The 16,645-nt window shown below is 54.6% G+C and overlaps 8 protein-coding genes across 8 annotated transcripts in view; 5 read left to right on the plus strand and 3 right to left on the minus strand.

Moving 5' to 3' along the window:
- The window catches only part of GUITHDRAFT_118665 (hypothetical protein), a gene marked incomplete at both ends in the record, with an annotated part of 4,227 nt that extends 1,539 nt beyond the window's left edge, over positions 1-2,688 (plus strand). The window contains 11 exons of the mRNA XM_005822039.1: positions 169-215; positions 263-349; positions 450-513; positions 754-930; positions 1,059-1,130; positions 1,297-1,369; positions 1,653-1,719; positions 1,896-1,943; positions 2,128-2,181; positions 2,301-2,387; positions 2,599-2,688. Of these exons, the coding sequence (XP_005822096.1) occupies positions 169-215; positions 263-349; positions 450-513; positions 754-930; positions 1,059-1,130; positions 1,297-1,369; positions 1,653-1,719; positions 1,896-1,943; positions 2,128-2,181; positions 2,301-2,387; positions 2,599-2,688 (866 nt within the window). The remainder of the gene's footprint in view (positions 1-168; positions 216-262; positions 350-449; positions 514-753; positions 931-1,058; positions 1,131-1,296; positions 1,370-1,652; positions 1,720-1,895; positions 1,944-2,127; positions 2,182-2,300; positions 2,388-2,598) is intronic.
- A 737-nt stretch (positions 2,689-3,425) lies between these two features.
- GUITHDRAFT_166066 (hypothetical protein) lies at positions 3,426-6,455 on the minus strand (the record flags this gene model as incomplete). Its single annotated transcript, XM_005822040.1, has 18 exons — positions 3,426-3,473; positions 3,656-3,725; positions 3,772-3,833; positions 3,956-4,028; positions 4,078-4,140; positions 4,328-4,460; positions 4,765-4,813; positions 5,160-5,225; positions 5,282-5,365; positions 5,414-5,452; positions 5,504-5,571; positions 5,616-5,700; positions 5,754-5,816; positions 5,862-5,879; positions 5,934-6,032; positions 6,081-6,133; positions 6,193-6,261; positions 6,437-6,455. The coding sequence occupies 18 exons, from the start codon at positions 6,453-6,455 to the stop codon at positions 3,426-3,428; spliced, it is 1,161 nt and encodes a 386-aa protein (XP_005822097.1).
- An 890-nt stretch (positions 6,456-7,345) lies between these two features.
- Positions 7,346-8,417, plus strand: GUITHDRAFT_146710 (hypothetical protein; the record flags this gene model as incomplete). Its single annotated transcript, XM_005822041.1, has 2 exons — positions 7,346-8,014; positions 8,322-8,417. 2 exons carry the CDS (start codon positions 7,346-7,348, stop codon positions 8,415-8,417), a joined length of 765 nt encoding a protein of 254 aa, XP_005822098.1.
- A 13-nt stretch (positions 8,418-8,430) lies between these two features.
- On the plus strand, positions 8,431-9,531 carry GUITHDRAFT_155564 (hypothetical protein). The gene is made up of 5 exons (XM_005822042.1): positions 8,431-8,496; positions 8,581-8,620; positions 8,668-8,753; positions 8,943-9,054; positions 9,353-9,531. The coding sequence occupies exons 2-5, from the start codon at positions 8,616-8,618 to the stop codon at positions 9,444-9,446; spliced, it is 297 nt and encodes a 98-aa protein (XP_005822099.1). The 5' UTR covers positions 8,431-8,496; positions 8,581-8,615; the 3' UTR covers positions 9,447-9,531.
- Positions 9,532-9,602: 71 nt separating this feature from the next.
- On the minus strand, positions 9,603-12,555 carry GUITHDRAFT_146711 (hypothetical protein; the record flags this gene model as incomplete). Its single annotated transcript, XM_005822043.1, has 3 exons — positions 9,603-10,802; positions 10,904-11,856; positions 12,036-12,555. 3 exons carry the CDS (start codon positions 12,553-12,555, stop codon positions 9,603-9,605), a joined length of 2,673 nt encoding a protein of 890 aa, XP_005822100.1.
- An 824-nt stretch (positions 12,556-13,379) lies between these two features.
- Positions 13,380-13,595, plus strand: GUITHDRAFT_46443 (hypothetical protein; the record flags this gene model as incomplete). Its single annotated transcript, XM_005822044.1, has 2 exons — positions 13,380-13,458; positions 13,507-13,595. Coding segments are annotated over 2 exons (168 nt in total), but the record flags the coding sequence as incomplete, so codon positions are not given.
- Positions 13,596-13,852: 257 nt separating this feature from the next.
- Positions 13,853-14,074, minus strand: GUITHDRAFT_44946 (hypothetical protein; the record flags this gene model as incomplete). Its single annotated transcript, XM_005822045.1, has 2 exons — positions 13,853-13,947; positions 13,996-14,074. Coding segments are annotated over 2 exons (174 nt in total), but the record flags the coding sequence as incomplete, so codon positions are not given.
- A 1,101-nt stretch (positions 14,075-15,175) lies between these two features.
- On the plus strand, positions 15,176-16,219 carry GUITHDRAFT_155565 (hypothetical protein). The gene has a single exon (XM_005822046.1). The coding sequence runs from the start codon at positions 15,341-15,343 to the stop codon at positions 16,124-16,126; it is 786 nt and encodes a 261-aa protein (XP_005822103.1). The 5' UTR covers positions 15,176-15,340; the 3' UTR covers positions 16,127-16,219.
- Positions 16,220-16,645: the final 426 nt, after the last annotated feature.

Genomic DNA, 16,645 nt, shown 5'->3' on the forward strand with positions numbered 1-16,645 from the left:
TACTACCCTCCGTCCCTACCTCCCTCCTCCTCCCTCCCCTCCCCTCCCCTCCCTCCCTCCCTACCCTCCCTCCCTCCCTCCCTCCCTCCCTCCCCTCCCCTCCCCTCCCCTCCCTCCCTCCCTCCCTCCCCCAACAGCGTCCCTGCTCTTGTCTGATGAAGTTATCAGAGTGGGAAGGCGCCAAGAAAGGTTTCGTCTTCAAGACTGGCCCCAAGGTGACCGTGAGGTCTGGCGGCAAGCACGAGACGTGACAGCTGGGCAGGGGCTGGGCTACTACCTGGACACGGGGTTGTCGCTTGAGGAGCTGGGAGGAAAGAGCGGCGGATTTCACATCCCAACTCCAGTCACTGTAATATTGTCTCCTGCTCCTCCTCCTGCTCCTCCTCCTCCCCATCCTCCTCCTGACAGTCTATCTAGTCACTCACTGCTCCTCTTCTTATTCTCGTCAGGTTGCTGTTGGAGTTGTCGGTCTCGGTGTGACAGGGAAGTTTCTCCTCAAGAACCGCGGCACTCGTAAGCCGAACTTCTGCTCCTCCTTTCCTTGTTCAACTCATGCACTTCCTATTTCTCTTCTGCCTTGTTCCTCCTTCCCTGCTCCCTCGCCCTCTTTTTGATTCTTCTCCTTCCCTTCTTTGACATCGCTCCGTTACCGCTTCTTTTCCTCCTCTTCCTCTCCTGCCCCCCCTCCTCCTCCTTTCTTTCTCCCCTTGCCCATCCCCTCCCACTCACCTTCCTCCACTCACGTTCTCATAGTCACGCTCGCTGCCATGGCGGCAAAAGCGGCCATGAAGGCTCGAAGCGCCTCGTCCCCCATGAACGTGGGAGGAACTGCAGGGGGGGCAGCATCAGCTGCGGCAGCTGGAGCTTCAGCTGGAGCTAAGGCAGCAGAAGCGTATCAGACCGCAGCAGCGAGTGCAGAGACGTTCGCAGGTTCAGCCCTCCTCCCTCCTCCCTCCTCCCTCCTCCCTCCTCCCTCCTCCCTCCTCCCTCATCTTCTCCCTCTCTCGCTTCTTCGCCTCCATCGCTCTTGTTGCACCTTTCTCACCCACAGTTCCCAGGAAAGGATCCTGCGACCATGAAAGCAGCTGAGCTCAAGAAGGCGATTCAGGAGCTTGGAGGCAACCCGTCAGGTTTCTTCTTCGTCTCCTCCTCCTCTTGTTCCTCCTCATCCTCCTCTTCCTCCTGCTCCTGCTCATCCCCCTGCTCCCCCTGCCCCTCTTCTTGCTTCTCCTCCTTCTTGTGTCGTTAAATCACCCCCTCGTTCATGATCGTCTCTTGCTGACGCTCTTCGTGCAGGTCTGGTGGAGAAATCAGAGCTCGTCGCTCTTTTCCGCGAGCTTCAGTCGTCTCCGAGGACAGTGACGACAAGGTTGGAGAAAATCCTCCCGCTCCTCCCTCCTCACTTTTCTTCTCCTTCCCTCCTTCCCTCCCTGTCTCCCTACTTTCTCATTGCCCCTTCCCGTTCTCTCCTCGCCTTTCCTGCTCACCCCCACACTCCCGTCTTCGTCTTTCGTGTCCCCTGCTGTGCTGTCCTCTGTCCCCCCTCTCCTTATCATTCCTCCCTCTCTTCTTCTCTCCTTCTCGTCCTTGCTCCTCCTGGCGATCTTCCAGTTCTTGGTCGTTCCTTGTTCTCTTACCATGTTCGATTGCAGGAAGTACAACCCTGCTGAGGAGGACATGTCCTCTGCTGCTGCTGCTGCCGATTTCGATCCTACCAAGGTTCTCCCTCATATCCCTTCCTTCTCCACCTACCTTCTCCTCCTCTATCTTCTCTTCCCTCCTCCACCTTCGCCTCTTCCTTTCCTCTTCTGCTCCCCTCTTCTTCCTTTCTCTACTTCTCTACTTCAACGTGGTGTCATCGCCCCTGCGCCTTCCTAACGCCTCTGGTTGACAAGGTGGACCAATCGGCTCTCAACGACATGATGGGCAATCCGATGATTCAGGTGGGGAGAAGAAGAGAAGGCGAGGCAGGGATGAAAGAGTTGGCGAGGAAACAGGGATCAGAGAGTAGGATAGCGAAGGCTTAGGGGCAGAAGGGGGGAGGAGGAGGAGAGGAGAGCAGAGGAGGCTGAAGTAAGAGGAGGGGAGAGACAAGGAGGAGCGACGAGAAATGACGTGAAGCTGCAGGCCCTGTCGAAGCAAATGATGAACGATCCAGAGACGATGAGAGAGTTCCAAGAGGTGAGGAGAGGAGAAGAGATCAGGAGGGGAGGGAGAGAGAAGGGGAGAGGACAGGAGGGGAGAGGACAGGAGGGGGAGACAGGAGGGTTGACGACGGGGACATGACGGCAAGAGCGCAGGCGATGTCGAGCGGAAAGGGTATGAACGAGCTTATGAGCAGCCCGAAGTTCCAGAAGATGACGGAGAACCTTATGTCGAATCCTGAGGTGAGGGAGGAGGAGAAGGAAAGGGATAAGGGGAGAGGATGGGGGATGGAGGAGGGCGAAGAGGAAGGGAAGGGAAGGGAAGGGAAGGGAAGGGAGGAGAGAGGGGAAGGAGGAGGGAGTAGGGGAAGGGAAGGGAAGGGAAGGGAGGAGAGAGGGGAAGGAGGAGGGAGTAGGGGAAGGGAAGGGTGAACAATGTCTCATGTACCCTCAGGTGATGCGCATGATGCAAGATCCATCGGAGATCAACAAGATGATGGACCAGATGAAGAAGATGGGGGTGAACCCTCCTCGCGGCTTCTAATAGACTCCTTGCTTCCTCGTTTCACCGAGGAGGAGGAGGAGGAGGAGGAGGAGGAGGAGGAGGAGGAGGAGGAGGAGGAGGAGGAGGAGGAGGAGGAGGAGGATAAGGGGAGCAGCATAATGTATGTACACTCGAAGGAGGATCAGACTGCACACGCGTAGACGGCGAGAGTGTCCGGGTTGAAGTAAGCGTGACATTCTTCTCCCTGCTCGCTAGTCAGCCAGCCACTCGAAAACATGACGAAGAGGAAGAGACGGAAAGATGAGAAGCAGAGGCGAGGAGGCGAGGAGGGGGACGGGGATGAGGAGAGAGGAGAGGGCGGGAGGAGTGAGAGCAGCAGAAAGAAGGGGGAGGAGGACGAGAGGGTGAGAGACAAGAGAAATGAGTGATTGAGGGAGGAAGGGAACCGGAGCAGACGGTGTGAAGCTGAAGGTTCTCTTGTTGATCCACGTGCGGGTCTGGAGTGAAGGTCAGCTCCGCTGCCGGCGACACATCAGCCTTTTTACCTCCTCCTCCCCTTGTGTGAAGCTCATGGTAGCCAGGAAGTTGGAACACCTGAGGTCTCAGTCATGGGCCCACAATCAGAGGGACGAGTTGCTGGTGATGAAATCATCATGGATGCGGTAATATGCGTCATGATGGTGGTAACTGATGATCATGATTGTGATGATGATATGATGATGGAGATCATGGTGATAACGGAGACAACGATAATAGAAGCGCTCGAGCATGACACTCTACCTTCCGCCATCGACGCTGTTTCTGTTGATGCGGCTGGTTGTTTCCTGCTCGACGATGAGAAGAGCAAGGAGTCGAGGAGAAGAGAGAGGGGAGAGTGTGTGAGCAAGGGAAAAGGAAGATCATAACGACCCCAACACGAAAAGGGAAGTAAAGAGGAGAGAGGAGAGAGGAGAGAGGAGAGAGGAGAGAGGAGAGAGGAGAAAGGAGGGAGAAAGGGCAGTGTCACCTTGCGCATGAAGAGTTTTACCAGGTTCCACCAGTCTCCCTCGTTCCAAACGTTCTTAGGTACCCAGACCCTTCAACGTGTCAGTGGCAGCTGAGGGGTTTTCTCCTCCCGCTTACTTGCAGTCCTCGGGCTCTTTGTCCTTGTTCTTCTCCAGGATCACTGACTTGAAGCAGATCCCCTTCAAACCCAGTCAGACGGACCCCTCTTGCTTCCCCCACCTTCCTCCTCTCCCATGGTTCCTCCTGTCCAGCCCTTCCTCCACCCCCCTCAAACCTTCTCCCACATCTCCTCCCTTCCTACCTTGTAAGCTTGTCCTCCTATCCTTGAGCACCTCAGCTCCACTGACGATGGCCCTTGATCCCCACTCTCTCCCCTGCTCTTGCACGTGAGAAGGAGGAAGAGGATCGCAAGGCTTGCTGTACCGTGCTCCTACCAAGCCAACCGGACCTTCCGGCCCCTCCCTGCCTTGTGGTCCCGGTGGACCCCTGCAGCCACAACGAGGTCAGGACTGAGAGGAGGAGAAGGAGGATCAGAAGGTGGCGGTAGTAGTGAAGGAGGAGTAGGAGGAGTAGGAGCAGGAGGAAGACGGGCTGAAGGAGGAGCAGGAGGGGTAGCGGGTAGACGGGGAGGAAGAGGAGTAGCGGATAGCGGGGGAGTAGGAGAAGTGCTTACTGTGGTCCCTGAAGTCCTTGCAAACCTTGTTTCCCAGCAGCTCCTGGGGGCCCCGGAGGCCCTTCGGCTCCCGGCAGCCCGGGCTCTCCTGGCTCTCCGTCCACTCCATCCTCTCCCGGGTACCCTGGAGGGCCTGAGGTTGCGTCAGCCCTCCAGCATTGGGGGGAAGGAAAAGAAGGGAAGGAAAGGAAAAGAGGAAGAACAACTGATGGAGGGAGCAGGAGAGGAGAGGAGAGGAGAGGAGAGGAGAGGAGAGGGAGAGGAGAGGAGAGGAGAGGGGGAGGAGGGAGACGAGAGGAGAGGAGAGGAAAGGGGGAGGAGGGAGAGGAGAGGAGGAGCGGGTGCAAGGGAAAGAGAGAGGAGAGGAGTAGCTAAAAGTAGAGCGAGAAGAAGCACAGCAAGCAGAGGTAGACGAGAAGCTGAAAGGGATCAATGACCTTGATCTCCCTCTGGACCTGTAGAGTTCTCTTGCGCTACCATCTTGCTCTGAGGTAAGACAAGGTGAGCTGAGTGAAGCAAGAAGGAAGGAGATAGAGAGGGAAGGGGGTGGGAAGAGAGGGAGAGGAAGGGAAGGAGAGAGAGAGAGAGAGAGTGAGTGAGTGAGAGGGAGAGAGAGGGAGAGGGAGAGGGAGAAAGTGAGGGAGTGAGGGAGAATGGGAGGGAAGGAGCAAGAGAGAGTGAGTGAGTGGAAGGGAGAGAGAGAAAGAGCGGAAGAGGGAGGGAGGGAGGGAGGGAGGGACAGGAGAGCAGGAGCGAAGCAGCGAGCAAGCACAACAGAGAAATGAGGGCAGAAAAGGATGGAAAGAGGGGAAAGGGGGAAAGGGAGAGGCACCTCTATATCAAGATCAAGTCTCCTGACCGCTTCTTTCATGTCAAAGACAGCAGAATGCATCACAGTCTGCGAGCAAGAGCGTCAGCCTCGCATGGACATCGGACTGAGGGAGCGGGAGGAACCTTGAGGATCTTCATGTCATCGATCATCTTGATGAGCTTCTGCTTGTTCTGCTCGTACTCCAACTCCAAGTCGTCGAGGCGTTTCTGGAACGACAAGTCAGAAGATCGCAGCCCCATCCTCCCTTGACTCACCTGATTCTCCTCTATCTTCTCCTTTTGCAGACCAACAGCCTTGATCGCAGTCAGAGACACCAAGACAACCATCCTGCCTCTCCTCCTCACCTCAGTGTCCAGCACAGGACAGTTCGGGCAGCCGGCAGGTTGGACTTGCACGTCCCCGTACCGAATGACTGATACCACCGTGATTATCAGCAGCACAAACTTGTAACTTCACCTTTCGGTGCTACTGTTGGGGCAGCTGGAACCGTTCGAACCTCGACACGCCCGATAGAGAGGGGGCTCGTGTCATCGTCGACCACCTTGAGAGGGCAGGGGTCAAGGGTAGGCGGCCAGGCATTGAGGTAGGACTGACATTCATCGAACCCTGACCGATGGAGTTTCCAAGGCCGTCGGGGATCTGAATGTCACCCTGCACCTGTTGCTGCATGTCACTTGCTACATCCCGACCCGATCGCGTGACCTTGTAGTTGGGCAACGTCTGGAGCAAACAACAACCATCAGCCCAGCCAAGTCAGCTCGCACCCGCCCGTACCTGAGTGCGTCTGGACTTGCTTGCAGCGAGACTCTGACCATCTGTCGTTGAGACTTGAAGTTGCGGTAGAGATGAAAGCTCGGCAAGAGAAATCGCTTTCTGCGGGACAACAGTCAAGGTCAAGACAATGTCTTCGATGCAACTGACATCAATGGACAATCCTGCCAGCCCGACGACCAGCACCAGCACAGCCGAAGCAACTGTGCGACCAATCACTCTCATGCAGACTCCTCGGTCATCACAGCATGAAGATAAATACTTGCTGCCGCTGTCACCCGACGACGTCGCAGCGCCTCCTCCATTGCTTCGAGGACAGAGAACCTGTCGGCTACATGTCAAACACAAGAGCTCGTTATCCATAAAATGCTACAAGGGCCTCAAAACAAACCAGTCGACTTAATGAACTCAGGCTGATCCCTGCAATGGATGTATTCTATCTCATGGCCGACGGATGAAAAGAACAACTTCTACATCTAAGGAACCTTTGATTGCAAAAAACACACCGGTATCTTTCCCCGCCATGAAGGATGTACAAAGCTGCAATCAACTACTGTCTACATCTCTGTCTCTCATGTTTGCTCCTGTATATTTCACGAACAACATCTTGTTCTACACTGAAAGCAAGCTCTGTAATTGTACTTCTCATTCTTGCTTCCCTTTTCATTTCCTTCATGGTATCGTCCCACATCCCCATGATTGTCGTCGTCGTCGTCATCATCATCGTTGCAATGACAATCTCTATTGTTCTCCTGTTCCTCCTTCCCCTGCTCCTCCTCCTCCTCCTCCTCCAATGCCTCGAGTTCATATGCCATGAAATCATAGCCGCGCGACACTTCGTTTCGGCTCCTGTACCCCACCCAGGTCTCATACTACCCACCTATGAACGTCATTATTGGGACCATGAAACAAATACCCCTCCCTTGAACTATTTTTGTCAGTTATTAGCGACCAAGGTACAGTACCCCACCTATAAAATAAATCACCCACCCTACTAGCCCAACACAGGGATGGTAGACCTCTTTCCCACACTGACCATGAGGGTTGGCCCGTTGTCAGCTACGTTGGGTCCCATGGCAGTACGGACCAGGAGAAAGAGCAGGGCAGAGTATGGCAGGGCAGAGCATGGCAGGGCAGAGCATGGCAGGGCAGGGCAGAGAAAAGCACACTTGTTCAAGAGAACACACGCGTGAGAATGAAAGAAGATGTAAGAATGATGAAAGCGACACAAAGTAAGACTGGTACAACAAAATCGTAAGATGATCGCAGGTCAGAATCTTCAGTGTGAGTTATCTTAGGAGGAGGAGGAGGGAAGGTCCTGTGTCGTTGATGAATCTTGGTTGCAGCAATGCTTCATGATACAACAGACAAGCACGCACGATAGGACACTCAGGATGAAAGGCTCGCGATGATCGATGTCTTTCAAGGTCAAGAGATTGAATTGCAAGCTCTTGTTCCTTGCGACGTTGTATGTGCCATGCAGCAGCAGCAGCAGCAGCGATAACACGTTGAGCTCGCATGCAAGCCTGGCATGCTCAGGATGGGGAGGAGGAAGCGAAATCATCACCGGCGAGCGGTTGCAAGCCATAGCGGACATCAGCGTTGTGACAGCTTCCTGGCTTGCTTACCATCGGAGCCTCCCTGACGTGATCAAGGAGGAGCATGCGATCATTCTGATAGACGAGGAGGGGAACATAGTCAGCGGGAACAGGACGAGGCTTGTGCTGGCAGGGACCGTCTTTGTCTACTCGCATCTTCTTCCTCGCTTCTTCCTCGGGGAAGCTTTCAGCGCCATCTATGCTCCCTTCGTCCTGCTCTCTCACAACGGAGACGAGGAGCTTGACTTGAGGGAGGGAAGAGGAGAGGAGGAGTGGAAGAAACGAGCAAGGAGCGCCTTGAGCAGCGGAAGGATCATAGGGTGGTGGGCTCAGAACCTTGTCTGTCCTCACCCTGCCGTCAACTGGCTGCCCATCGGGCTAGCAAACAGCATGTGGCGACATGGTGACTTGACGACAATGTCCGAGGTGATGAGAAGCAGCCAAGACGCTTCCTCCAAGAACGAATGGCTGCACGTTGCCTTCAAGGTACTCCAGACCTCCATCAAGTCTCCTTCTCTCTTTCTTTCCTCAACAACTCTGCCTTCGGTGACGCCTCCTCCTCCTCCTCCTCCTCCTCCCTCCCCCCCCCCGGCCCCCCCCCCCCTCAGTCTGTCATTCTCCTTCTGTCCTCCCCGCCTTCTCCTGTTACTTTTCTACTGTTGATCACTATCACCTGGTTCCTGCAGTGCACTTGCCCAAATTCTCCTCTCGCCTCTCGCCACTCTCCTCATTCCTCCCTCCTCCACTGCTTTACCTTCCCCCTCCTCCATGCTGATCGTGGTATCCACTTCAGGTCAGCGAGCATGCGCCGGGACGTCAGCAAGTCTTCGAGATCTTATCACAGCTGGACTTTGCGACTGTTGAGGGGGAGAAACTTCCGTTCAGGTGACGATCAGGTGCGGTGATGCGAGGAAGTGACAAGAGAACAAGAGAGTATCTCCTCAAGACTTCATCTCATCGCTTCTGTGGTACGTGAGAGACAATAATACATTTGAGTTCTGCTCCTGCTCTGCTCCTGCTCTGCTCCTGCTCTTGCTCATCATCCTGAGCAGCTTCTCCTCGCGGGAACGGGATCGACACGCATAGGATGTGGTAAGGTAGAGTCGTGAAGGATGAAGGAGGAGCGACGAAGTTTGCAGGGAATGCCTCTACTTGCATACCATCCCCATCGTTGAAGACTCCTTGTTTGCTCGTCAGTTTGCAGGAATGATCGTACACGAAACAGGTCTAGCCTCTCCTCTCCTCTCCTCTCCTCTCCTCTCCTCTCCTCTCCTCTCCTCTCCTCTCCTCTCCTCTCCTCTCCTCTCCTCTCCTCTCCTCTCCTCTCCTCTCCTCTCCTCTCCTCTTTCCCCTTCCACCTTGCTTCGTTCTAACCAAGCTCTACTCTTCTTGTGTCCATGATCTTGCATCATAGAAGGAGGCGAAACCTTCTGCTCCTACACTGTTGAGGTCCTGGGACCTTCGCTTCCTGTCCTCCTCGTCTCTGACTGGAGCTCGGTTCAACTCTGCGTGCTGGAACGAGCCTGGTAATCAAACTCCCTCCTCCTCCTCCTCCTCCTCCTCCTCCTCCTCTTTCAACTTCCTCCTCCTCCTCTTCCTTGTTCCCCTCTTCATCCTGCTCCTCCTTCACCTCCTCCTTCTCTTCCTCTTTCCTCCTCCTCGTTCTCCTCCTCGTTCTCCTCCTCCTCCTCCTCCTCCTCGTTCTCCTCCTCGTTCTCCTCCTCGTTCTCCTCCTCCTCGTTCTCCTCCTCCTCGTTCTCCTCCTCCTCCTCCCGCCTCCTCCTTCTCTTCCTCCTTCTCTTCCTCCCATTGAGCATGTTCTAGGGAACTTGCTCTCTCCATGGAATGGGACTGGGAGGTGTTGACAATGTCAAGGTGGAAGAATTTTATCAGATCTCACACACGCGAGGGTCAGTGACAAGGGCAACAAGACAAGAAAGGCAAAATAGATTCAGATTGCTTTCAGTGTATCATTACATTATTGTTGGACCAACTCGGTCAAGAAATTTACAGACTATTCTTGTACATGTCATGTTAAGTTTCGCATGTCACGACAGCGAGAAGGCAGGAGTTATTAGCTGCAGAAAGTTTGAGAGCCCAGGAAATTTTGAACCTGATCCCATTGCAAGGAAAAAGCTCCTGTTTCATCATCTCCGTTCATCCCCTTCCTGTCCTCAACTCTCTCCTCCCCTCTGTCCTGTCGCCTCTCCTCCCCCCCCTGATCGCCTCTGCCCTTCCTCACCCTCCGTCTTCCTGCCTCCCTCTGTCCCTGCACCTCGTCCCTTGTCGCTGGTCCCTCGTCCTCCAGCAGCGTGATCGCCTCGTCCCAGCACAGGGCCAGCGCATCGAGGCGACAGAAGAGGAAGCTGCGGAAGCAAACGAGAGGAAAGAGGAAGCGATTCAGAGCCTCGTGCAGCAGCAGCCGCTGAACGCTGGTTGGAGACAGAGCAGCAGGAAACAAGACCACCTCCTCCTCCACCTCCTCGTTTGACTGGAACCCAATCACATGCCCCAAAGAGAAATTGCCTCCTCCTCCTCCTCCTCCTCCTCCTCCTCCTCCTCCTCCTCCTCCTCCTCCTCCTCCTCCTCCTCCTATTCTCTGTCTTAGTCTTGCGATGAAACTGGAGGCTCCTTCGAGGGAATCTCCATACAGCAACAAGCACACGTCCCTGTCCTCCCAGCTCTTACTCCGCATGAGGAAGGCGGTAGCGACCAACTTCTTCTGAGCCCCATGGCATCCCTTCCTCGCCGAGCTCAGCATGAAAAGATCGCACCAGCGCTCATAGTAGCAGACGCTGGAGGGCGAGAGGAGGAGGAGCGAGTATCGATCTCCGTCGCACTTGTGCATCAGCAGAGCATCGTTCCCTGCTGCAAGAGAGATCTCATCCTCCTCCCCCTCGTCGCACTCGATCCCTGCCAGGTCTCCATCCATCGCCCTGCTGGGGACGAGGCAGGAGGGCAGACCCACAGCCTGTGAGCATGGCGACAAGAGCTGGAGAGAAGGAGACAGAGAGCTCGGGACGATGACAAGTTCTCCTCCTTCTTCAGCTTCCATCCCGCAGTCATCTCTCCCGTACACAGCACTCACATATCGCGCCGCCTCTCCTCCTCCTTCCACCACTGACGCCAGGAAGAATTTTTTCCTCCTCGACCATTCAGACCGCGGGTTGAAATCCTCCTCGCACAAGGAGGCTACAGGGACGTGCTGCGGATGGTTGACTGACGACAGGGTCCCTGCTTCCTTCCTCTCCACGTCTGATCCCCAGTACCCATCCTGCAACAGCAGTCAGCACAGACAGCTAGCATGTCTGAGAGGAAGAGCAACAGGTTTCACCATCAGCACGCGCAAGCACGCAGACGTCAACATCTTCTCACCTGAAAGAACGCCGGGTCTTTGAGAATGTAACCCTCCAGCAGCCCTCGCTCGATGAGAGCAGGCAGCATGTTGTCTATGGCAAGGAAAACTGGGTCGCACAGCTCCAGCACCCTCTCCGCTCCCTTCCTCGTGAAGATGATGGCTCCCGAGCAGCGCGGACGGTTAGCGCGGACCAGGAGGGAGGAAGAAGCCTGCTGCAAGCACAGGACCCGGCACCTCTCGAAGCAGAATTCAAGATGCAACAGGTCAGCAGACGGCGGGAGCTCGCGCATGGCGGAGGAGATTCGATGACCGACAGCACGAGGGTCATCCTGCACCATGAGATCGTCCTCAAAGATGCCGAACATGCTCGCTCCTGTCTCCAGCCCTTGCCGCACCAACTCGAGCTGGTCGAGAGCTCGAGCGACAAACCTCCTCACGGCACTGAGGGACGTACTTGAGTCTGCACCCATCAGCTGGAGGCCAGCTAGGGACAGCCTCCCCTCCTCCACCAGCTCGTCGAGGTCGAGGCTGCTGCCCAACGTGACACGGGGGAAGAGAAGTCGCGACATCCCGAGGGCTGGCAGGAGCCGCTCCATGCTCCTCCTCCTGTCCTTCCTGTCAGGCAGGTTGATCACGTAGATGGGGATGTCGATGGTGGGAGGTGGCAGGGCATGAGCTGCAGGCAGATCTCCTCGCGCGATCTTGTTCGTGTGCTGGGCTGCGAGTTGGAGGTGTTCGAACAGGTTGAGGAGCTGAAAGTTTGTACAAGTTCCAACGAGCGAGCAGGACCGGTCTTCCTCACAGTTGCAAAGGGGGTCGTAGCACTCGATGCCTAGCTTTGGAGAGGCCCTGAGGCCGGAGGGCTTTGACTCGCTCATGCAAACATGCACACTCTGGAAGAGAGAACTCTCGTAGCTGCTGCCTGCTGTCCTGACTGACAAGTTGATGAACAAGGAGTAGTTGTAGCAACCTGTAGCCACAGCCAGCTCATGCTTCAGTTCCTCACGTCGGGCTGATGCACCAAGCAGCTTCATATCACTCTCACTGTACGTCTTCTCGTCCATGAAGCTTGTTGGTCCGAAAGTAACATTGGTTTGAAGAGAAACCGACACTCCTTGAGAGCAGCCGCCGTGAGTTCCTACAGAGAACCTTGATGTAAGGTATAGCTTGCCCCCGATGAGAACTGGTCGGTAGCCCTCTCTATCCGCACCTCCGGCCCACGACAGGCGTGCACTTGATCCTGCGCATGATACTTGACGCCGAGGCCCTCGTGGGAAAGGAGAACAGCAGCAGCATAATCCCCAGCACCTAGGCCATGCAGCGATATCTGACATGCTAGTCCTGCAGTGCCGTGTGATTCTTCATGGCAGTGTCTGCATACCGGATAGGATCCTTCCTCCCGTGCACTCTCTGTCCCTTGCCGCATGTCTGGCTTGAGCTGAAGGCGGACATGGAGGTCCCAGCCGCTGCAGTCTTGTCGTAATGCAGTCCAACCATGAGCTTGCTCGCCTGCATCTAACTTGAAGGGAAAGAGCAGCACGGAGCTGTTTCCTCGGAGTGTCTGCACCAAGACAACCGTGGGGAGGAGGATGGAGATTGCATGAGCTCGGATGGCAGCAAAGAGAATGAGCAAGTGTGCTGAGCTCACTTGTTGTGCCCAGCATCCCATGCTCCTTCAACCTCCGCCCCCCTCCGCCATCTCAATCCCCCCCCCCCTTCCCCATTCCGCCTTCAATCCCAGCTCACCTTTTTACTCAAAGTTAAGTTCAAAATGAGTACCAGGACGATCAGTTCACGATCGGAGCTCTAGTGATTGGCTCCGATCGGGCGGGCCGTAAGAGCCGGTCAGCAAACTTCCCGGACTCGCCTCAGAATGGGGGCAACATTCGGGTCGGGGATTTCGGAACCAAGAGGTTTAGTAATTGATATGTCACGTTACCAAACCTGACAGGGATGATTTGCTGACAGATCTGTGTCAGCAAGTAAACATCACCTCGAAAATAGAGACATTCAGAATTACTGCAGGGGATCGTAAGTTACCACACGCAACTTCTGTCCCCAGGTTCCTGATTTACAATTCCCCCGGTACGCATGCCCGTCGCTGCCAACATGCTTCCTCCCTCCCGCACTCCTCCCTCCTCCTTCTCTGTCGACGATGCTGTCGACGCTATCTGGACTGGCTCCTCTTTCCTTCCTTGTGACCCCATGCAGCTGTCAGCCTTCCTCTCCTTGTACCTCGACAAGACCCCGCTCGGGTACTGCTGGACCCCAGAGACTGCCCCCGAGGACTGCATGCCCTCCAATGGTCTCGGAGCGATGCCAGCCATCTTGTCTTACGAGAGCAGCACACCGATGAGCATTGACTGGACGGCGGAAGCTCCAGTGCACCATGGGGGCACTCCGAGCGAGTCGTCTGAGGCGTCTTCGAGCGACTGCGAAGTTTCCATGGGTGTCGCAGCAACGAGAAGGGACGAAGGGAAGACAGGAAGTCAGCAGAATCAGAGTCAGTGGACGAAGGAGGAGCATGATCGGTTTCTACAGGCGTTGAAGAAATATCTTCCATCTGGAGCTCGTGAAGACCCGGTGACAGGGAAGGTATCGGTCGGGCTAGGAGCTGGAGTTGCGAAGAAGGTGTCAGAATTCGTGGGGACGAGAACTCCTCTACAAGTCAGGTCGCATGCGCAGAAGTATTTTTTGAGGCTGAACAAGAATCGAGGATGTCGTCGTTGATATTCCACGTTTAATGAATTAATATTCCAGATTACCACCTCGATTTGTACACTGAGAACTTATCTTTTCAACTTCAATGATTGAATGCTCTGATGCAATGATTGAAAGAAGCATGATCGTATTCATCAAAGAGAATGGCGATACCGTTCGATTGAAAAGACTTGTACTGACAAGGAATCGCTTTACTGCTGGTTCAACCTCCCACCGACATTCCAAGAATGTCAACGACGATATCCTCGATTCTTGTTCAGCCTCAAAAAATACTTCTGCGCATGCGACCTGACTTGTAGAGGAGTTCTCGTCCCCACGAATTCTGACACCTTCTTCGCAACTCCAGCTCCTAGCCCGACCGATACCTTCCCTGTCACCGGGTCTTCACGAGCTCCAGATGGAAGATATTTCTTCAACGCCTGTAGAAACCGATCATGCTCCTCCTTCGTCCACTGACTCTGATTCTGCTGACTTCCTGTCGTCCCTTCGTCCCTTCTCGTTGCTGCGACACCCATGGAAACTTCGCAGTCGCTCGAAGACGCCTCAGACGACTCGCTCGGAGTGCCCCCATGGTGCACTGGAGCTTCCGCCGTCCAGTCAATGCTCATCGGTGTGCTGCTCTCGTAAGACAAGATGGCTGGCATCGCTCCGAGACCATTGGAGGGCATGCAGTCCTCGGGGGCAGTCTCTGGGGTCCAGCAGTACCCGAGCGGGGTCTTGTCGAGGTACAAGGAGAGGAAGGCTGACAGCTGCATGGGGTCACAAGGAAGGATAGAGGAGCCAGTCCAGATAGCGTCGACAGCATCGTCGACAGAGAAGGAGGAGGGAGGAGGGCGGGAGGGAGGAAGCATGTTGGCAGCGACGTGCATGGAAACTCGAGGAACAGATCCGGATCTGTACTGCGTGAACTGCTGTACAACTTTGTTATTATAAGGTGTAGTAAACGCTATTTATGAGCTGCGACTACAGAAAGACTCTTTTTCAAATCTTTGAAGGTGTCGATGCCGGAGGATCCCGATCAAGGGGTTTTATCCTTTTGACTGCTTGCGGAAATTATGAGTAATATGTTTACTCTACAAATCATCTCCAGTCATGGGAGAGGCAGATCAAGTCACGAGGATGGAGGACGGCCCCGTCATCGGTCACGAGGGATGATGGTCAAGGGTCATCACATCGAAAGAGCGGAGTTTGACGCCGAGCATGTGTAGTAAGATGGAATGTAAAGGTGCCAACTTCTTCAATTGAGTTCAGTGATGTCATCAGAATGGTCTCATGACCACCTAATGTTGTCATCAAAAGGACTTAGCTCTTTGGGTGGATGCCGAGTAGATTTCTAATTCAACACTCGAGGAAAACTAGCTATCAGAGCAACTAGAGGATTTGAGATGAATTCAGCCTGCGAAAGGGCAAATGCTGACGGTCATCGAGTCCATGTGCACGAAATCCGTGCGTGACAGAGCTTGTTTCTCTAGCGAAACGACGTAATTTTGATATTTTACATCACTCGGGCCGGAGTGCACATCTATTCCTTGTGATTCAAGGGGAGCGAAGCTCTGGCAGAAACCAACCTGAACGACCACGAGCAAACAAAGCAGGTGAAGAAGACAGACAAGCTCAGAGAATCGATCGATTTCTGATCTGAAGACAACACAAAGGGGAACACACACATATTATCGGTACAATCTCAGGGACTTCGTTGAAACATCACAACATCGCTGATAGTCGGCAAAAAAATGCAAACCTCGGCGAATTCTTTAGAAGATGCAATCGCCTCCCTTTACCCGGAGGATGTTGCTGCCAACAGCAAGAAGGACTACGTTCAAGACCACCTTCTTCATCAGGAGAATCATCTTATGCATTCATCTTTTCCGAGTTTCAATGTCGTCATGACATCAACGTCTGCCCTCTTCGAGCCTCCAGTCACTCACAATCATCACCACCACCATCAAACTTTCACTCAAGACGAGAATCAATGTGCTGTGAAGCAAAACTATGACAACTTGTGTAACCCAGTCGTCCTGGGTCATGTGGTGGATGAATTCAGCTCGATGGTAATGCCGGGCCCTCAGCAACAAGGTTACAACTTCTACAACGCCGGCGGATCTCACTATGGAACGCATCAGGCCCAGGAGACGTCGCAACGATCGGATTGGTTCGCTCATTCTTCCGTTTCTTTCAACCACCTCCCTGCTTCCACGTTACACCAGGGATTCATGCCGCAGCCGTACATGCCGCCGATGGGATTTAGCCAGCACAGCAGCATTGCTGACACGTCCTCAAGTTACAATCAGAGCCAGTGGACGGACGAGGAGCACAACAAGTTCCTTGTTGCCCTAGAGAAGTTCTGTCCGGAAGCGTGCCGTGCAAGGGAGAAAGGGAAGGTGTTTGTTGGGCTGGGAGCTGGAGTAGCGAAGAAGATTTCTCAGGCGGTTGGGACCAGGTCGGTTCTACAAGTCCGCTCTCATGCGCAGAAGCACTTCCTTCGAGAAAGCAAGAAGGTCAAGGCAGAAACCCCGTAGCTAGGTTGTCTTCCGAGCCTTCCGAGTCCCGGGTGATGATCCGAGGCTTAATCGGTGGCCGCTCAGCTGATGAATAAAGTTTTATTAATAGTTCAACTTCTGCTGTCACGCCGCACGTTGGAGGCTCGACTCGGGTGATCATTCCCATGTCTGCATTCCTGTATCTTGTGTCAATCGTGCAGATCTGTAAGTCACGTTTCAGGATCGGATCATGAGGTCACTGCCATGATGAGCAGCGAGTCAACGAAGTCGCCGGCACGGGCCGCCCGGCCGCCGGGCCCTGCCTCAGTCACTAGTCCCGGCTCTGTACTTCTAGGTCATCCCACATCCCCCCTCAGAAACAACGGTCAGCTGCAGCTTCCAGTGCAGCTTCAGGATCTGGTTGCGCAAGCTTTGTTCGTCTGTTTGGGGGGTCCGGAGGCGATAGGGAGAGGAAGGAGACGATACAGGAGGAGAGGGAGAGGGAGAAGGACTTGAAGGAAGGGCTGTGATCATCCGTAGTGAGACCCACCTTCATCC

This window comes from Guillardia theta, assembly GCF_000315625.1.
Source record: "Guillardia theta CCMP2712 unplaced genomic scaffold GUITHscaffold_132, whole genome shotgun sequence".
Taxonomy (NCBI): domain Eukaryota; class Cryptophyceae; order Pyrenomonadales; family Geminigeraceae; genus Guillardia; species Guillardia theta.